At 34.4% G+C, this 19,621-nt stretch overlaps 3 protein-coding genes across 3 annotated transcripts; all 3 read left to right on the top strand.

Annotated features, from left to right (window-relative positions):
- The first annotated feature begins 1,215 nt into the window (after positions 1-1,215).
- On the top strand, positions 1,216-7,382 carry LOC123897028 (probable Ufm1-specific protease). The gene is made up of 12 exons (XM_045947526.1): positions 1,216-1,839; positions 3,093-3,352; positions 3,538-3,625; positions 3,721-3,896; positions 4,591-4,681; positions 4,849-4,971; positions 5,113-5,160; positions 5,265-5,341; positions 5,700-5,788; positions 6,072-6,183; positions 6,652-6,754; positions 6,860-7,382. Exons 1-12 carry the CDS (start codon positions 1,293-1,295, stop codon positions 7,087-7,089), a joined length of 1,944 nt encoding a protein of 647 aa, XP_045803482.1. The 5' UTR covers positions 1,216-1,292; the 3' UTR covers positions 7,090-7,382.
- A 2,374-nt stretch (positions 7,383-9,756) lies between these two features.
- Positions 9,757-15,497, top strand: LOC123897027 (probable UDP-N-acetylglucosamine--peptide N-acetylglucosaminyltransferase SPINDLY). Its single transcript, XM_045947525.1, has 11 exons — positions 9,757-9,976; positions 11,824-12,046; positions 12,264-12,356; positions 12,431-12,532; positions 12,609-12,776; positions 12,906-12,994; positions 13,381-13,502; positions 13,633-13,814; positions 14,144-14,428; positions 14,659-14,806; positions 14,981-15,497. Exons 1-11 carry the CDS (start codon positions 9,810-9,812, stop codon positions 15,352-15,354), a joined length of 1,953 nt encoding a protein of 650 aa, XP_045803481.1. The 5' UTR covers positions 9,757-9,809; the 3' UTR covers positions 15,355-15,497.
- A 544-nt stretch (positions 15,498-16,041) lies between these two features.
- Positions 16,042-19,363, top strand: LOC123897026 (CBBY-like protein). The gene is made up of 8 exons (XM_045947524.1): positions 16,042-16,447; positions 16,980-17,050; positions 17,141-17,299; positions 17,750-17,816; positions 17,932-18,027; positions 18,213-18,259; positions 18,550-18,630; positions 18,938-19,363. The coding sequence occupies exons 1-8, from the start codon at positions 16,121-16,123 to the stop codon at positions 19,059-19,061; spliced, it is 972 nt and encodes a 323-aa protein (XP_045803480.1). The 5' UTR covers positions 16,042-16,120; the 3' UTR covers positions 19,062-19,363.
- Positions 19,364-19,621: the final 258 nt, after the last annotated feature.

Raw genomic sequence — 19,621 nt, 5'->3', positions numbered from 1 at the left:
AAACTAGCCGTTGGTAACGGCTACTTTTATTATTAAAATAAAAAAAAAATTTGAAGAACCTTTGCTTGTTTATACACTGATGGCCAGGTGGAGCTCCAAAGCAAAGAAAAAGTGGACCCCAAATCATTGCCATGCTGGCAAACTCTCATGAGGAACCACCGCTGGAGGTGGTCTAAGATCTATTTGGCAACACCAAATTACTCTATCCACTTTTTCGGTAGTCACAAAAGAAATCAGAGACAGTTGCATTGATGCAAATGTAAAAAGTAGTAAATCTAGTTTTCTAAGGTGCTAAAAAAAATCGATCATGCAACTTTTATGTCTCATATTTCATACCATTAACGGAACAATGAACTTCACCTACACATACAACAATGAAGTAGTTTTGGCTACCATATATGTATACACGTACTATAATGCTGAAAATTTATCTGAATATAAGAGTTTGATATTCTCTTGAAGTTTGTTTCTTACGGTGCTTTATCATGCTTCCGGCATCATGATTGAAGGAAATTTTGTCTATGCATAAATCTCAACTACTTACTACACTTTTTTGTTTCATCAAAAGGATCATTATTTAGTCCCTTGACATCCAAAGTATAGAGGTATTTTACAAGAAACCACACCTATACGGTGTGAATTGCTGAAAATTAACCAATACTTCTCTCTTATATATTTCTTTTTTCTCTTTTTCTTATAACAAACAATACCACAAATCTATATGATATAAAATTTCAATCCAAAGATAAATTTTGTAATTTTTATGGATAATCTATATCATATAAAATTTCAATTCAACGATAAATTTTATAAAATTTGTATCTGTAGATTATGTAATAATATGTTACTCCCTCCATTTCAAATTACTTGTGATTTTAGAAAAAAAAAACAAGAAATTAAGAAAGTATATTATTGTACCTTATTTTCCTATTATACCTTTATTTTAATTCACCAATAATTTTTTTTTCATACACGTTAATATGTTATATACGAAAAAATATATGTTATGTACTAAAAAAAAACATTAGTTTTTATTATATTTTTTTTCAGTTTCAACACCTACTTTAAGGTACCGTTAGACCTAACTCATTTTCGACTTTTTATTAAAAAAAAAAAGTAGAAATCTGGCCAACAGTTGTTTAATTTTTATGTGTAAAAAAACATCAATAATGAATTTTTATGTGTAAATATTCTTTGTAATTTTTTTTTTTTTTTGACAAACTTCTTTGTACACGTTATTACATATGTTGAAATTGATTTGAAAAACAGCGGAGTGAAAGCAGAGGATTCTGATGGCGGAAGGTAGCAATCGCAGCGTGACACTTCTATGCCGCCCAAAACATCTCAGCAAAGGATCCGACCCGGGAATCAACCACTGGCTCATCGGATCCCCATTCTTACCACCGCTTACCATCGTATCCATCCTCCGATGCATCCACACCATCCCCTCCTCCTCTTCTCCCGATTGGCGCAAAGAATCAGAAGACCTTAAAACCCTAATTCCCAAAGGCTTTGAACTAATCGGAGCCCTGGCTTACGGAGACGACACCATTGCTCGTGCCGCAATCGACGCTGCTCGTGGAATAAGGAAACTCCTCTACGGCGAAGGAACGGTTGAAGATCAACCGCTGATCGGAGCTGTTTCAAGTTCGGATTCCGGCCAGCTTCGGTTTTTTGTGTCTGAGAGTGGAAATGCGAATGCTAGTAGCCGAATTGAATCTGTTACGTCGATCATACAGGAAGAACATCCGGAGAAGTTTTTGTGGGAGAATGGTTGCTTGCTTCGTTGTGAGCTTCCAATTAAGTTGCCAATCTATTACCCTCTCAAAAATCCAACTGGTAAGAGTTTTCCATAAACATGACCAATGCTTCAATGTGGCAATATTTTTTATTTAACTCTGGTTACTTTGTAATCTTCAAATGTTAATGAGAATTGGGTATGCATGTAAGTTAAACACATCACTTTAGTTTAACACAATTAAGTTAGTTTATTGCTTACATTCAATTTACTATTGCTCTTAAGTGGTTAATGAGCTCCACCAAATGACAAATCGTTCGGGAGAACTCAAGTTTGATTCCTGGGTGGAAGACTTTGCTTACCTTGCGGATGAACTCCGGATTACTTGGCCCCCTTCCGCTAGGAACAGGAGGATTAACGGCATGAAAAAAAAATAGGGATTAGGATTTGCGAGAAACATAAAGGCAATATACATTGAAGGGTCGAAGTAGTGATTGAGAATGATATGAAGTTCAAGTTCTCCACTAGTATTTGTTGTATTGATGGTTTCAATAAACAACTTAATTAAGCGGATAAGAGCTTATCGTATAAGTGCTTATATAACCATTTCGATAACAAATGGTAAAATAAAGTCAAACTGTTTTTATGTAAGTTATAAGCTGTTTTCATAAGCTATAATGGAGAACTTATGGAAATAAGTTGAAAACAACTTATGGATGCTATAAACTGTTTCTATAAGCTCCTCCAAATACTCTCACAAGTACTTATGCTAGTAAGCTCAAATAAGCAAATCTAAACAGGCCCTAAGTTCAAGTTCCATCTAGTATCTCTTATATTGACTGAATAATATCTTAGTTGATAGAAGTTGTTGACCACAGTTCTTAATCTTGAGTAGTGAGTTGCAATGAGGTAAACAATAAAATGCAAGTCAGTGGGGCTCATAGGACAGTGGTCTGTAAACTAAGGGAAATTGATTCCATGCAGCGACAAAAACACACTGTCAATTGTCAAAACTGTTAGATGAAGATCTAGCGGTTCACATTATGTGTTACTATTTGAGTCTGATTTAAGAACTTATTTTTGTCCGGTGGTTCCGATTTGTTGATTGCAGTGAATGTGTGTTTTTAAGACTGCATGGAATCTGAGTCCATAAACAAAGATTCGTGATACAAATTTTGAAATTGACATGTATTTTTGCAGTCAACTAGATACAATTCATGCATGTCAGTGTTCAGCTGGGTACATCTTAGTGTTCAGTTGTACAGGATGATGCCTGGATGTTAGTGAATCATCTAAGATGCATGTTTTGCTATGTTCTAAATGCAGTAAACTCTGAACAAATTTTGTTCCACAGATATTGAGAAAGCATTAACACAGGCAACTGAAGCTGTTATTGCCAAGTTAAGAGACCCTCAGGCTGTGTACATGTTAGAAACATTGAGCAAAACCTGTCCGGATCAACCTCCACCTGCCATAGTTCGAGGTGTACAATTAGACTTTCACACAGACCTCTCCAAAACCAAGCCTTTGGCTAAGGGTGACGAGGGCTCTGATGCAAGCTCACTATCCTGTTCATACTTTTCCATCAACAATAAAGCAGTATTTTCTATGGAGGTAACATAAAAGATTATGATATTTTTCTCTTTCTCACATTTTCTTTTTAATTGTTTATTTTTGCTATATTATCTTATATTATTTTGTGACTTTGTTTATATCTCGATCTTCATTTTTTTGCCGCATCCTTTACGAATAGTCAAATGACTACTTCTGTCCATTTTGTGAAATTTTCTTTTGCTTAGAATGCAGATACTATCCAAGTGAGTGTTCTTTTTAATAGCTTAGGGTCATCTTCAACATCTGATGCGCCTATCGCTGAATATCTTCCAGGTCAGGATTTGAGGGTCATACTTGGTGTTGAATTACTTCAATTCTGGCATTATTAGCATTCTAATTCTTAGTTGAAATTGAATTATTGCTTTCAGTTCTGGAAGAAACCAGACTCATTGTTGTGGATATTAAGCTAGATGTACTTTGCTATTCTTCCAAGGAACTTCCACTCAGACATGCAGTTTCATGTTTAATCATCCCTAGCTTAACTGACCAGTTAAATATCCTGCAGAGCTTTATGTTGCCAAACCTTTTAGGACAACATCCTCAGGTGAGGCAATGGGTTCATCTTTCTAGTTATATACATTTTCCATTGTACTACTTCCACCATGATTCCAAGTCACAAGAAGATCATTTTCCTAATTAATAGATGTTTTGTTATTTATGTCATTCCTTTATTCTATCATTGCACAATTTCAATTGATTTTTGGTATTTGTCTTGCAAATACATAATTCCATATCCTTACATTGTTTCTCCGTATAAAATAGTTCTCAAATTAAATGACATTGTCACTTATCTATTTTTTTTTTTTTTTGTGAATGTCACTTATCTATTTTATACAAGTTGTAATGCACCAGGATAACTACATAGAGCAGTATTCATCTGAAACTGCAATTTCAAATATATTTCATCTGGTGATCTGTCTTATAGTTGAGTTGAGATGCTAATGCTCTAACTTTAATCTGAACCTATTTTGTTACATATTATCTCACAGTAAAATTAAGATATGGAGGAAACTGTTATCCTATATTTTACAAAACCCCCCTGATGATTATTATTTGTGATCAGGTGAAATTTATGAAGTGATATTATTTTTGTGAATAGTATAGTAATTTCTGTTTTATTTGTTTTTTTACCTTTTATTTTCTTTCATCTATAATGTTTCATAGTAAAGTTATATTTTGACACATGTATTCATCGCTTATTGTCCTTTTGACTGACTAACAATTTATTCAATTGTCAGCTAAAACCTTATCACTATAGCCCTCCTGGGATTCTGCATCCAGTAACTGTTTTCTATGAACTGAGTTTTGGGGAGACAGAAATGAAGCAAGGTATGCTTTTGAACTTTTGCATGGTCCATGGATAGGATTCTCCTTTTACCTTGTATACAGTTGCTAAATTTTAGAGATCTATTGAATCTGCAGGGCTTTCCACTCTGCTTTATCATTTAGGATATCAACATATGTCAATATTTATAAATTCTTCATTCTTTCTGCAGTTGAATTTAGGAGATCCTTGCACTCTAGGTTGGGGCTACCTTATGACCGTCCCCTTCTAAGAATTGCTAATGCCTTGGATTTTTCAAAATTGAAAAATAGTGGTACTGCCTCTCTGCAGAAAGGTAGTTTGCACATCTCAATGAAAACTTCATGCTCTAAATAAAGTTGTATAGGTGCTAAAAATCATGATTGCGTCTGCCTCTTTCCATTTTGTATTTTCCAATACTAACCCCTTTGAAATGTACAAACTTTTCTAATGTTAGGTTCAGCTTTGCTCAGAGATGTACACATTGGTATTCCAAGCAGCGGGGGTTAGTTGTTATTATGGCCTTTGCTCTTTTTAATGTAATTCTTCTAATGTTAGGTTCAGCTTTGCTCAGAGATGTACACATTTAAAGTGTCATTGTTTATGCAGTTACTGGGGGGACTCTTTCCATTGTTCAAGGTTCCTATGAATACCATCATTATCTTCAGGATGGTTTCAATGATTCGGTAATTGCAATTCTTCTGCCTAGTAATAGTTGTAACATGTTCTTGGAACTATTTGTTTTTTATTCTTGGCCATGATTAAAATGTCCAAGTGGTGGATATTTAAAATTCAAACACAAGCATACCATACAAATACCATAAAAAAAAAGCCTTATAGATATTATTCAGGTGCTAGATATTCTAGCCTTTTGACCTTCTATACAAATCCCATCTCTTGTTTACATTTTCTTGTGCTTCACTCCTCGGTTCATCTGTTAGTTTCTAGTGAATTTCTCATTGTGGTGTCAAGAGTATATCTTAAAACAAAATGACTCAATTTTCTTGTAGTTTCAGAAATTAATTATTTATATCGGTTTTCTAGGGATGGGGTTGTGCTTATCGCTCTCTCCAGACTATCATTTCATGGTTCAGACTCCAAAACTACTCATCCATAGAAGTTCCTTCTCATAGGTATATATTGTTTACCTCTTCTCGTGATGGATTTTTTTTTCCTTCTCGTTGTTTCTTCATTTATATCTATAAGTTGTCATCAGGTTTTAAAATATTACTGTATTTTGATTTTTCCCATGATTATTAAATTGATCTTTTAAATAGTTGTTGGTTTTTAATTTGAATGGAAGAAATAGTTCAATAAGTCAGTCTTGCTAATGTTTACTTGTATAAAACAAAATCTTGCTTGTCATTTTCGTGTATACGATTCAGTTTTAGCTTGACAATCCTACAAATGTCTCAGAGAAATACAGCAGTCACTTGTCGAGATTGGTGATAAAGATCCTTCTTTTATTGGGTCACGAGAATGGATCGGTGCCATTGAGTTGAGCTTTGTTTTGGACAAACTTCTGGGTGTAAGTGTTCTGCTCATTTTAATATTTGTTGATGTTTGTGATAGTTAAAGAATAAACTGCTGCTAACAAACTGGCACGGCTGGCATAAATAATGGCTAACTACTTTAACCATATGAGCTGTTAAGCTAAGGTTACAAAGCTTACTGAACAATCTGATTCCCATCCGCTGATACAAACAGTACATAACTTATACTATATCAAAGATTTACGGATAACCTTTATATTGTAGTTGTAGTTGGCCTTTTGGGTTTTTGGCCAACTGGACGTTGTGCCTGTGTAATTCTCTGGCTAGAAGCCTAGAATCAAAGATATTTTGAGCCTCCCGTCCCTAAAGAGGGTAGATTCTGGATACTTGATCTAATTCAAATATAGGTGCATGAAAAATGAAATCTATGTTGCTTGTGAGCACAATTGGGTTCTTAATGAATTGACTGGGTTGTTTGCTTCTTTTTTGACTTTCTAAAACAGGTTACTAGCAAAATCATCAATGTTAGATCTGGAGCTGAGCTTCCGGAAAAATGTCGAGAGCTAGCATTGCACTTTGAGACCCAAAGTACACCTGTTATGATTGGTTAGTATACGCCTATTCTATTTGCCATTTATTTGGCGTCTCCTTATACGAGGTCCCTGGAAATTCGACAGTATTTAGTGATGGCACTTTGAATTCTAAATGCAGGTGGTGGCGTACTTGCGTATACACTATTGGGAGTGGATTACAATGATGCAACTGGAGATTGTGCATTTTTAATACTTGATCCACACTATACAGGTACCGAAGATCTGAAGAAAATAATCAATGGGGGCTGGTGTGGGTGGAAAAAAGCTGTTGATAACAAGGGGAAAAAATTCTTCTTGCACGATAAGTTTTATAATCTACTGCTGCCACAGAGACCCAACATGGTTTGATAGACTAGAATTCAATGGAGGCAACTAACTCCCAGTTTCTTGCAATGGAAGATTTTTGTTTAGTTACATGTGATTTGTTATGGGTTAGTGTTGTTCTGTAATTGACTTGCTGTACTATATAACTAAAATCATGGGCAATACCATACCTTGACCCGAATCTTCTGTGGAGTCACTCGGGCATAGGGTATTTGAATTTTGAAACACGAACAAGGTAACAGGTAGGATAGACTCCATTTTCATTATGTAATGTTTTCAAGCCATTCAATGCTAAAACACAGAATCATATTAGAAAATTGACTCGAGTTACCAAGACCCATTGTGGTCATGGATCCAGATTAGCTGACTTTGTGGTGCCAAAGTCATGTGCCTTTTAGCTGACCTCATACCATGACACCTCTGCACTACCATCCATTGTTGTTGCAACTCGCTCCGCCATCACACCGCCATCGACCCACTGGTGCCAATCTATGCCCTGTTGTGTTTTTTGCTCTGCTTCTGTGTTTCCTCCATTTTTATTCCCAGCTTAAGCTTTTAATAGTGGGTTGACGGTGGTTTATTGGTAACGGAGGTGCTCAAGTTGACGGAGTGCAATTCGGGACTTTATAATGGCATCAATTCGGGAACAAGGTCGCACGTCATTTGGCTAGATGGGCTGCTATAGAGCCCGATAAAACTTGGTTTGATAGTGTTTCCCCCAAATTGAAGGCCATGTCCAAAAAGATATGATGCCATTATAAGGTCCCGTTTGGCCTAGTTTTTTTTTCCTCTTCTTTTGAGCTTATGCAAACAGCTTATGCAATTTTTATGTATTATTATATGTTTTTCAAGGTGGTTTATGATAAAATAGCTTATAAAAATACAATTTTGACTAGTATGAACTTATAAAATAACATAAAACCTAATTTATATAGCATAAGCTGTTTGCATAAGCTCAAAAGAAGAGAAAAAAAAGTTAGGCCAAACGGTACCTAATTGTTCTCTTGTGCTTTTAATGTTGTTTTGTTTCAAAAAAAATAAAATAGCGTGGCTTATGTTATTCTGGTTTTCTCTTGTACTACCTCTGTTTAAATAAAGTTTGTTTTTTTAGATACATTGAATAACTAATGCATTTGACTTTAGTTTTTTCCATAATTTTTTTGGATTTTTTTTGGAAAAAGCATAAGAAAAATTTCCCTAAAAAAAAACCGAAATGTTTTTTTTTCTAAAAAAATCTGAGATTTTTTTTTTCTTGGAAAGAACTCCAAAATTGTTTTATCTTAAATTGAAATTTTTTACCCCCGAAAAATGACCGAAAACTTTTTTTCTCCAAAAAAGTCAAATTTTGAAAACTAAAACCAATTAATAAACCAAAAACCGGTTTTATAAACCTAAAACCGATTATAAAAGTGGTTATAGACATAACTAGTTCACAAAACCGGTTATAATATCCGGTTATAAAAATTGATTGTGGATTGGTTATAGATAGGTTTTTTAGATAATCCAACATTGCTCAACCCTACTCTTTATATCATAGGCGAGATATTAAGTGGAAGAAGTTCGATGAGAATCATTTAAGGATTAAACACAAGAAGAACAACAAAAATAAACACAATTCAAACGTTGTTGAAAAAATAGGCTTAGTTGTTGAGTTTTGTTTTCATTTCTCCCTATTTGCCAAGCTTGTGGATTTACCCTCAATCAAATATTTTTGAATTTCTATTTTGTAATTTAAAATTTTAGTTTCTATTTTGATTTTTTTGTTATGTTTTTTTTAATTAGTTTAAATGCAGTTTGACCCTCTCAGGTTTTACGGTTGTTTGATTTTGACCCCTAAGTTTCAATTGTTTGATTTTAACCTTTTAAATTTCACACGTTTTAATTGCTCAATTTTGGTCCTCAAATTCCTTCTGCGTTTCGTAGTTTCAATTGACTTTTTTTTTTCCCTTGTTTCACTTTTTTTCTTTGGGGTAAGGCCTAGTCGCTCCTTTTTGTACATATTTTTTTCTTTTATTTATTTATATATGAGCTATGGGCAGAGGATGAGAGTGATTAAGGATGTCACCTTCGTTGGGATGTTTAATTGCTTCTTAATGTCAGGATGCTCTTAATTCAGTTAAAAAAAAAGTTTCAATTGACTTTTTGACTAAAATTGCTTATGTAACATTTTTAAATTAGAAAAAGTTTTAAAATAAATAAAAGTTGTATTTAAAATAAATAATATTTTTAAAAATAATTTAAAAATAAACAATTAAATGAAAATTGTTTGTTTTTAAAAAGAGTTTATAAAGTAAAAAAATAATTTAAAAATTAACGACACAAATTACATTAATTTATGTCATCAACACACATCAACAAAATAATTTCCACACCCAATTTGAATTTTTTTTGGTTTTTTCACCACCAGTTTAATCTGGTTCGAGGGTCAGTTATGACATCAGGTGGTTCCAGCCCCCTCACGATTGCAGTTGCGAGGATCGAACCGTGGTCCTCCCTATCAAGTTCAGCGCCAATCACCACTGAAACAACTAACGATTGGTACACCCAATTTGAATATAGAAATATGAAAAAGGATTAAAATTGAATGATTTTAAAATTAGGAGATTAGTTTGGTGAGCAAGCCAAAATAGAAGGACAAAACTGTAATTAAGTGATTATAAAAAAAAAACTGTAATTAAGTGGAAAAAAAAATACTTACTATCACTATGAAATGAAATGCAGAATGCGAAACCTAACAAGAAAAAATGGCTGAGAAGTTGCAGGGTTCAGAAGAGAGGTCAAGCTGGAAGTACAATAACCCTACCACTTCCAAACTCGTCGTTTTGGCTGACCTCAACGTCGATCCTCCAGAAGCCGAACCCGATGACGATGATTCTTCACTTCTCCCTCCACCACACATTCAAATTACCAGGTTTTTCTTTCTCAACGCACTTTTTCTTTCTTTCTAATTTTCCTTCTGTAGAGAACAATTTGAAATCTAGAGCTTAGAATTCTTATGAATTTGAACTGAAACAATGAATGGAACTGTACATATAGTCAAATACATTGTGCACGAAAATATGAACTAATTAATCGTTAACTAACTAATTAACTAACATAAATGAAGCTCAAATACACCAAACACGGCACTAGCGTCTAGCACGAAGACTCTGGTATAAAGTTGAGAAAATTGAAGTGATTCAATGTAACCACATGTGTTAGTGTCGTAAGAGCGTCAGACACTTACACATCATGATGCAGTGTCAGACACGCCTTCAACCTGAAGTGTCCGTGGTTTACATAGCGTACTAACAAATTATATTTCAAAGAAATTAGCTATCAATTATAATAGGACGGGGAAGGAGTATTTGGGTCTATAATTATTAATTTGTAATTTCATTGAAGATAATGGTCCTCGCAACAAAGAAATTATTGTAATAGATTTCGAGCACTAGAGTTGCTACAAAATTTTAAAGAAGAACCTCAGCAAACGAGCTTGTATTGTAGCTCAATGTTAATGTTAATGTTGACTTCTGAGATGTTAGTGAGTAGTGATTTAGTGTGCCACCTTGTCATGAACTGATGTGACGACTCTGATATTCTAAATTTAGGGCTCTGAATTATGGAATGATTGAAACTCATATCTTTGTGGTACCGTTGAGTTAGACATTTTGCATATATGAATTGTAATTTTATTTATTATGTTTCTTTAGATTAAAGGAACTTTTCAACTGAAACAAATTTAGTTTCTATATCATTAAAAAGTCCTTATAGGTCTACACGTACGACAAGGATACACGTACGGCACGTTTTTGAAGTGTCAAACGAAGAAACAAAATTGAAACGCAGCGGACACAGATACAACACATTATTTCAAATAATGGACACAGTCCAACTCAAAACTTCTCAGAGTTCTTTTTAAAAATAACAAAGTTTTTTACCTTACATAGTCCACTTCCCCACTATAAAAACAACACAATTAGTATTCCTTGTTTTTTCATCTTCTCTGTTTGTTTTCATCTTTGCCGCACGCCGCTGCTTCTGTCTCCACAAGGTTTTTTCATCTTCTATTGTAACTTAATTGAAAGTACTTAGTTTGTTTTGGTGGATTTATGTCTGTTTTTGGTTGATTGAAGTACTAAGTTTAAATAAACATAATTTTTTTGCTTCTCATAGGTTAGAATAATCATAATTTGTTATTTGTTAGATCACACCAGCTTTTTCTTTTCAATAAAAACTTGAGGAAAAGTTTACCAAAACTAGCTCAAACATTGTCTCATTAGTTTGAGCATGTTTTTAAAACTTCCCCACGTCTTCTACGAGTCTTTATCGATGTGTTATCACCATAGTCTTCATTTATGTGTGTTATTACTATCTTTATTTTATTCCATGTTGTTGATTCAATTAAATAAGGTCTTTTTAGTTTTTCTTACGTCAGGCCCTAATTGAGTCCTGCTGTTTTTAATCCTTTACAATGTAAAACAGAAGCATTCCTTTGTAACTCAACCTTACGTCAGGCCCTGATCGTTGTCCATTCAATTAATATGGAGATTTTCTAAGAAGTTATTGAATTATTGCAATATGAATTGTTTATATTAATACATATTAGAATTTTTGGTTGGGTCTAACTCAACCTTACAAAACCGGCTTGTAAGGTGAGTATTGTCTCTACTTATAAACTCATGTTCAAGCCTTTTCTCATCCAATGTGAAACTCTTAACAATACATATTATATTTTTGTCTTTTTTGTCATTTATTGAATTTTGGATTAATATATAGATTGATAAATGACGAAAACAGTCAAGATAAGAGCTTGTTGTCCAAAGACACCGATAGCATTGAAGGTGAAGGTAAAAAGTTTAACAAACTGGGGAAATGCCGTTCCAAACCTAGCAAGACAGATTCTTCTATTGATTGTGGAGCTGATGCAGATGGTGATCAACATGTTCAACTCCAAGGGGCTCCTTCATCTCGGGAGGAAAAAGTTAGCAGCATGAAGACTGTGAGTTTGATTTAAAATCATTAAATATATTTTCCTTTTATTTAAACTATCCCACTTTTAAACTCTAAAACTGTTAGTTAATCAGTCAACTGTGCTTAAGGATCCCAGTTTGTCATATAGCAAGACGTAATGTTGACATAGTAGTAATTTATTTTTATGATTATGGCCATTTTTGTGGTTTTTGGTTTGTTACTGACAAAACTAGTTATAATTGTAGGGATTGGTTCATGTTGCGAGGAAGATGCCTAAAAATGCTCATGCTCATTTTATACTTGGCTTGATGTACCAAAGATTAAACCAACCTCAAAAGGTAGTGCTTCCAAATTGACCTATTTTAGTTCCTATATATAGGTTGCTCATTAGGTCATTCATTTTTTTTTTCAGGCTATATTGTCTTATGAGAAGGCAGAAGAGATATTACTCAGGCCTGAGGTTGAGATTGATAGAGCAGAGTTTCTTTCTTTAGTTCAGATTCACCATGCACAGGTGAAAATACTTTTAATTTGATAGATTATTGATTCTACTCTTTCTGTTCATTGAGATGTTCTTATAATCCTTACAGTGCCTGATAATAGAAAGTTCATCAGAAAATAATTCAGACAAAGAACTTGAATCTCACGAACTTGAGGAAATTATTTCTAAACTGAAAGAATCAATGCAATCAGATATCAGGCAGGCAGCTGTATGGAATACTCTCGGTTTTATCCTTCTTAAAACTGGTCGTGTGCAGGTACAAGTATCTTGATTTCTCTTTTCGATACACTTTAAGTTCTCAAGGCATATACGATATTTTAGTAACTGACTTGACTACCTTTTCTTCCTTTTCCTGAACCAATATAACTTTCAAACCATGGTGTAGAGTGCTATCTCAGTTTTGTCATCCTTGTTGGCCATTGCACCAGAGAACTATGATTGCCTAGGTAATCTTGGAATAGCTTATCTTCAAATGTAAGTTACCGCTTTTTTATATATAAAATAATATACTTGGGATGTTGTTGTATTTTACACATTAAGCTGTTGCCTTTAGTCTGTAACAAATGCAAGATTCATTCCCATGTGATATGTGGTGATAATGTCTTTGGTTGCATACCATCTGGCATTTATGAAGAGTATTAGTATAGTCGCACATGTATGCAGTAGTGGTTGGTTGTATAATAGAGTTCTCTTGCTATCCCGATCTAGGTGATATTCAAACCTTTTTTTCCTGTATACTATTGCATTGGATCATACGAGAAATACCAATATTTTTGTAGCTTTAATTGAAAAGGGTTTATATGAGTTTTTGTTCCATCTATATCTTTCCTCAATACTGTTACTAACTAATTTGCCATCAGAGGAAATTTGGAATCATCTGCAAAGTGTTTCCAAGAGTTGATCCTAAAAGATCAAAACCACCCTGCAGCATTGGTCAATTATGCTGCCCTTCTTTTGTGTAAATACGCTTCAGTAGTAGCAGGTACTATGTTGATATGATCTGTGCTCATGTGATATTACCTTGATTTATTCTTTATTGTGATGACATGAAGTGATTGGAGAAATTTTTGTAATATCGTTTTCATTTAGCCATGTGGATTCTTCAATTACAGGTGCTGGTGCAAATGCTGCTGAAGGTGCTTTGGCTGAACAGTCCAAGGCTGCTAATGTTGCCAAGGAATGTTTGTTAGCTGCCATTAAAGCAGATGGAAAATCAGCCCATATTTGGGCAAATCTTGCCTATGCATTTTCTATCAGTGGGGATCATCGAAGTTCCAGCAGGTGCTTGGAGAAGGTGCTCATGGCCTCTTGCTACAGTCATTTATAGCGTATTTGTTGAGGTTGTTCATTGGTTTGCTGGTCCTTGTTCTTGGGGAAAATGTTTTGATCTTTGATTCTCTTGAACAAATTCTCGTGGATCATTTTTTTTTGTGGCATTTTTCCACGATTGAAGATAGCTGGAATTATTCACATTGATTTTACATGTATTGCATTTTGGCTAGTGTTAGCGTCACTTTGATGTTTCTCCCTTGTTTTATTAAGCCATCTTTTGAGGATGTTTTGGCCAATGTGGATTGTAATTTGTGATTTACGGATTTCTTCTTTCCTTCCCTTTGTTGCCAGGCAGCAAAACTGGAACCCAATTGCATGTCTACTCGTTATGCTGTTGCTAGCCATAGAGTAAAGGAGGCAGAAAGATGTCAAGATCCTAGTGAACTGCTTTCCTGTGCTGGAAATGAGATGGCTTCCATAATAAGAGATGGTGATTCATCCCTGGTTGAGCTTCCAATAGCATGGTCCGGGCTTGCAATGGTTCACAAGGCTCAGCATGAGATCTCAGCAGCATATGAAAGTGAACAGCATGGGCTGGCAGAAATTGAAGAGCGTGCGGTTTCCAGTCTAAAGCAGGTAATTTACTTGTTTCTGATGTCCCCAGGTTGAGGTGCAGTTATTGTGCAGATGGAAAAATTTCACGCCTTATCTTAAGTATCCACCTGCTAACGGAGCTTTTACCACACATATTATGCATTTGTACAGCTTATCTGATGTGAAATGTTTTAACTCAATGTTATCCGGTGTCCCTGATGGATATACTTTCTCACATCTTTGTTTCCTGTATCATTTTTTTTTCCTACTAGGCCATATCAGAAGATCCAGATGATGTTGTGCAGTGGCACCAACTTGGCCTTCACAGTCTCTGTGCTAGGCAATTCAAAACATCACAAAAATACCTCAAAGCTGCTGTTGCCTGTGACAAGCGTTGCAGCTATGCATGGTCCAACCTCGGTATGTGTTTTCTTTCTCAATCTCTTGTCTGTAATAGGAATATGTATTTTCTATGCCTTTATGTTGCCAAGTGCCAAATTTAGTCTTGCAATTTGGCTCCCTCTTCCATCTCCTTTTCCCGTGAAAGAACTATTTCCTTATAGGTGTTCATATGGGTTAAAATTGTATGAATAGGTGTCTCACTTCAACTATCAGAAGAACAATCACATGCTGAAGAAGTTTACAAGCGGGCTTTGTCTTTGGCAACAACACAAGAAGCACATACTATACTATCCAATATGGGAATTCTCTATCGCCATCAGAAGAAATATCAACTTGCGAAGGCTATGTTTACAAAGTCACTTGAACTACAGCCAGGTTATGCTCCTGCATTCAACAATCTGGGTCTTGTTTTTGTTGCTGAGGGCCTGTTAGAAGAAGCCAAGTATTGTTTTGAGAAAGCACTTGAATCAGATCAATTGCTGGATGCAGCCAAGTCTAACCTGATTAAGGTTGCCACAATGTCGAACATATGTAAAGGCCTTTCCTCATGTAGTCTTAAAGAATGATGTTGTATGTAGTTCCTATCTTCTGCTGCAACTCCAGTTATAATAATTAAATCAGAGAGGAATGAATTTGTATCATCATGTGCTATCAACAGTGTATAGTTTGAAATCAAAGAGAAATGGACTTGTATCTTTAGTTTGAAAAATGAGCATTTGGGTATGTAGTTTTTTTTTTGTTTTTGCCGTATACGTGATATTTAATTAAGGTAATTGCTCTTCTCTCCCTGCATTGTTCTGAATTCCTTGTAGCTCATTCAAAGATATATTTCTGTAGTGTAAATCCTATTGAGGGATATCTTGCGATAATCCTAGTGGGGGATATATTGTGATAGTGTAAAATCTTACAAGAAGATATTTTTTGGCAATGTATTTTTGCCTATGTGAGCAAAGCAATACAGGGAGAGAAGAACAATAAGTAATAAAATGAAAACTAAAAGGAAGTGAAACCAAATAACAAACCAAGCATCCGTACGTTTGCTGTTATTTTGTGTTAATTTACTCTATAAATAGTGCCCAGAGGTACTATTAAGCATTTCTCATCTTTTATTTACTCTATTTGTAATTTTGTATAAAAAATAAGAAACTGAAAGGGTATAAGAAGGAAATGTGTGGTGCAAATAGTAATGCCACGTGGAGAGTAAGGAGGACAGGACAACACTACCTAATCAAAACAAACCTGTGTTGGAAGTTGAAAACCACAATTAACGGTCCCACTTCATAGAAAGCAGATAAGTAGTAATTGAAAATGTGTGTGTGATGATGATTTTGTATGCAAGTTATGGCCATGGCATCAGCAAATAGCATAATCTCCATTTCCTCTGCTTCATTGTTGAATCGAACTCATCAACCAAAAACAACAACATTAATTAGTCTTCAAAAACACCATGAACAACAAAGTATTCCATCATCATCCTCTTTAAGCGTCACAGCTTTTAAGATATCAGCTCCAACAACCAGAAGATGTAGGTTGAGTTGCTCAGCTTCAGCATCTTCCTTTTCCACTCTTCCTTCAGCTCTTCTTTTTGACTGTGATGGAGTTCTTGTTGACACTGAAAAAGATGGCCACCGTATTTCTTTCAATGACACCTTCCAAGAGGTAGGTGCCTCCCACTTTTTAATCTTTCATTTTTCGATTTCGTAAGTAAATAAATATTACTGGTACTTCTTGTTGAGATTTATCAAGTCTGAGTTAAGTCTCATATTAATCAGAAGAGTTAAGATTGAGCAATGAATAAGTGATAGAACTCATAAACCTAATATCTGTTTTAGATGAAAAGTGTGGTGTCAAAGTCGGCGGGTAAAAAAAAGTCATTGATAAGATAGAAGTAGAGAAAAGTAAAATGGATATTATTGATAATGAGAGAATCATTGATCACATCAAAGGTGCAATAAGACTTATATAGCCAATGAGAACAACTAACCAGTGTAACTTACTAACCGACTAGTGTAACTAACTTTTACATCTAATGTTACTAATCAGGTTTGAATCCTAGAACATCTTCATTCTAGCTCGATCGACCACCTGAGCCACGCCATGGAAATAATTATTAATGTTTGTTATTATGAAATCAAATGTAGTACGTAATCTGAGATGCTTTAACATATGTGCGTGTTGTTGATTTGTGCAGAAAGAACTAAGTGTTACCTGGGACGTGGAATTGTATGGTGAATTGCTCAAAATTGGAGGTGGAAAAGAAAGGTAAATAGTAGTTCAAATACTCATACATACAACTTTTTTCATTCTTGTTTTGAATTTTAAGTTACAATTGATGTTTTTTTTTCTTCGTAGGATGACGGCGTACTTTAACAAGACAGGTTGGCCTGCGAATGCCCCGACAGGTGAACAAGAAAGGAAAGATTTCATAGCTTCACTTCACAAGAGAAAGACAGAACTATTCATGGAACTTGTTGAGAAAAAGCTGCTGCCTCTTCGCCCAGGTGTTGCAAAGTTGGTTACTATCTATCTGTTCTTTATCTTACATCCGAACTCATTATTTATGATGTTATTTTATTAAATATGTAAATAAATTCATTTATTCGGTTCCACCTAATAGTTTTGAGTATTCGATTACATTCTTCATAATTGAACTAAGTTTCAAAAACAACTCAAGAAAGTTGATTCTTACCAATTTTAGTTCAAATTCGAAGTTGAAAACTCTAGAGAAGTTAATTACCTATTAAGTAGTTGATTTAGAACATGTAGAAACATTCCTTAATAGGATAATATTGTTTCTGATATCATGTTATTTTGGTATTTTTATCTAATTTTCATCATTTTCATGGCATGTGTTGCAACTTGCAACATTAAATTAAGAATAACTGTTTTATTCATTATCAGGACACATGAAGTATGTACCTCATCTTATTATGTGTTTCTTTCTTTCTTTCAAACATATAGGCTTGTTGATCAGGCTTTAACTCAAGGAGTCAATGTTGCAGTTTGCAGCACTTCCAATGAAAAGGCGGTATGCATAATCACTTATTAGACAATTCCTTAAATGAATTTTTTCTGACTATAGGGAAAAATGGCTAGGTGATCCTTGTTTCATCTCAGGACCTAAAGTTGCGAGTTGATTTCAGGTCTCTGCAATAGTATCATTTTTACTAGGACCTGAGCGGGCAGAAAAAATCAAGATATTTGCAGGAGATGTTGTTCCCCACAAAAAACCTGATCCAGTAAGATTTTCATCATTCCAATGTTAATTTAGTAGACTTTCCGGACACAGTTTAACTATCTAAGTATATATATGCAGTCCAGTTTTATATACTACAGTTAAACTACGGATCGTTTTTCTCTAAATGATTGAATGTACAATATGTCATGATCTATGTGGCTAATTGTGTTATGCTCTTTGTGACAGGCCATCTATCTACTGGCAGCCAGTACTCTCGGTGTTGAACCTTCGAGGTAACGTGATAGTAGTGCTTAGTGATAATAACTTGTTAAATTGTTGTTCAAATAAATGGCATACAGTTTTACAGTTGCTGGTTAGGTTTGATACAACGTGCGTGATTTTATTATGGCTTAAACTTATCCTTTGCAAGAAAATGGAATGAGTTGATATTTGGATGCATTTTTGCAGATAACCATTTTTAACATTTCAATATGTCTGATATAATTTTAAGTGTTTGACAGTTAACTTTTTATGATTAGTATGCAACATTTGAATGCGAAATGTCGTTATTTGTTATTTACAGATGTGTCGTGGTTGAGGATAGTGCAATAGGCCTTGCAGCTGCTAAAGGGGCCGGGATGAAGTGTATAGTAACAAAGAGCGGGTATATACTATTGGATTTAATTCGTATACACATGTTAAAAACTTCTAATCATAACCTTTAAATCATTAAAAAGATTTGAATTTAATCATAACTACTTCTAAAGTTTCCCACATATTTTGTTGATAAACTTAAGTCTCATACATATAATTGGTTGTAATTTTCTAACGGTGTAAATCTTTTCTAAATTTCTACTTGTTTGGCAGACAACATGAAACACTTGAAAATGTTCATTCTTAAATGTAAATGGTTTGGTGGACATGAGGTTGCTTTTAATCGACTTTTTCTTAATCGCAAATGCATTATGCAGGTATACAGCAGATGAAGATTTCTTAAATGCAGATGCTGTATTTGACTTCATTGGTGATCCTCCTGAGGAGAGATTTGATTTGGCATTTTGTGGTAGCCTTCTTGAGAAGCAATATGTCAGCTAGCAAACTGTGAAGTGATCCGGAGGATTTTGTATGATTCAAGTCTCCTTCACTATTTCTATCAATGCTCAATTCTTCATATGTTTTAAAGCCAATAATGAAAAAAAATCAATGTTTATATTGGTTGTGTAAAGAAGCTTGGTTCTTGTCAAGCTTCATTTTTTAACTTTTTTTATATTATTATATTATTTACATGAAGAGAACGAATGAAAGCTTAAAATTTTATGTAAATTATGACTAAAAATGTGAGCCTCAATCTCTTCATAAACTAAAAAACATATTTAGGGTGCTCTTTTAGCCCCTTTAATTGCTCCTAAGCCCCCTCCCCCCGCAAAGCCGGTCTTAATGGATCCTATCTTCTGAAACGGTCCAATGTGGATTTTTTTTTTTTTTTTAGTATTTCTTTATGCAACCCATGAACATCCAATTTTACCCCTCGCAGGTTAGGTAGCAAGTGTAACTAAATAGGAAAAACCTTATAAAAATCCAATTTTTTTTGTCCCCCTCACCTTTCTCTAACCTTTCATGAAATATTTTTTAATGAAACACAGTTTGCAAGTTAA

The sequence above is a fragment of the Trifolium pratense genome, linkage group LG7, assembly GCF_020283565.1.
Source record: "Trifolium pratense cultivar HEN17-A07 linkage group LG7, ARS_RC_1.1, whole genome shotgun sequence".
Lineage (NCBI taxonomy): Eukaryota > Viridiplantae > Streptophyta > Magnoliopsida > Fabales > Fabaceae > Trifolium > Trifolium pratense.
The sequence above is the reverse complement of the archived record's forward strand: the minus strand, read 5'-3'. Positions and strand labels throughout refer to the sequence as shown.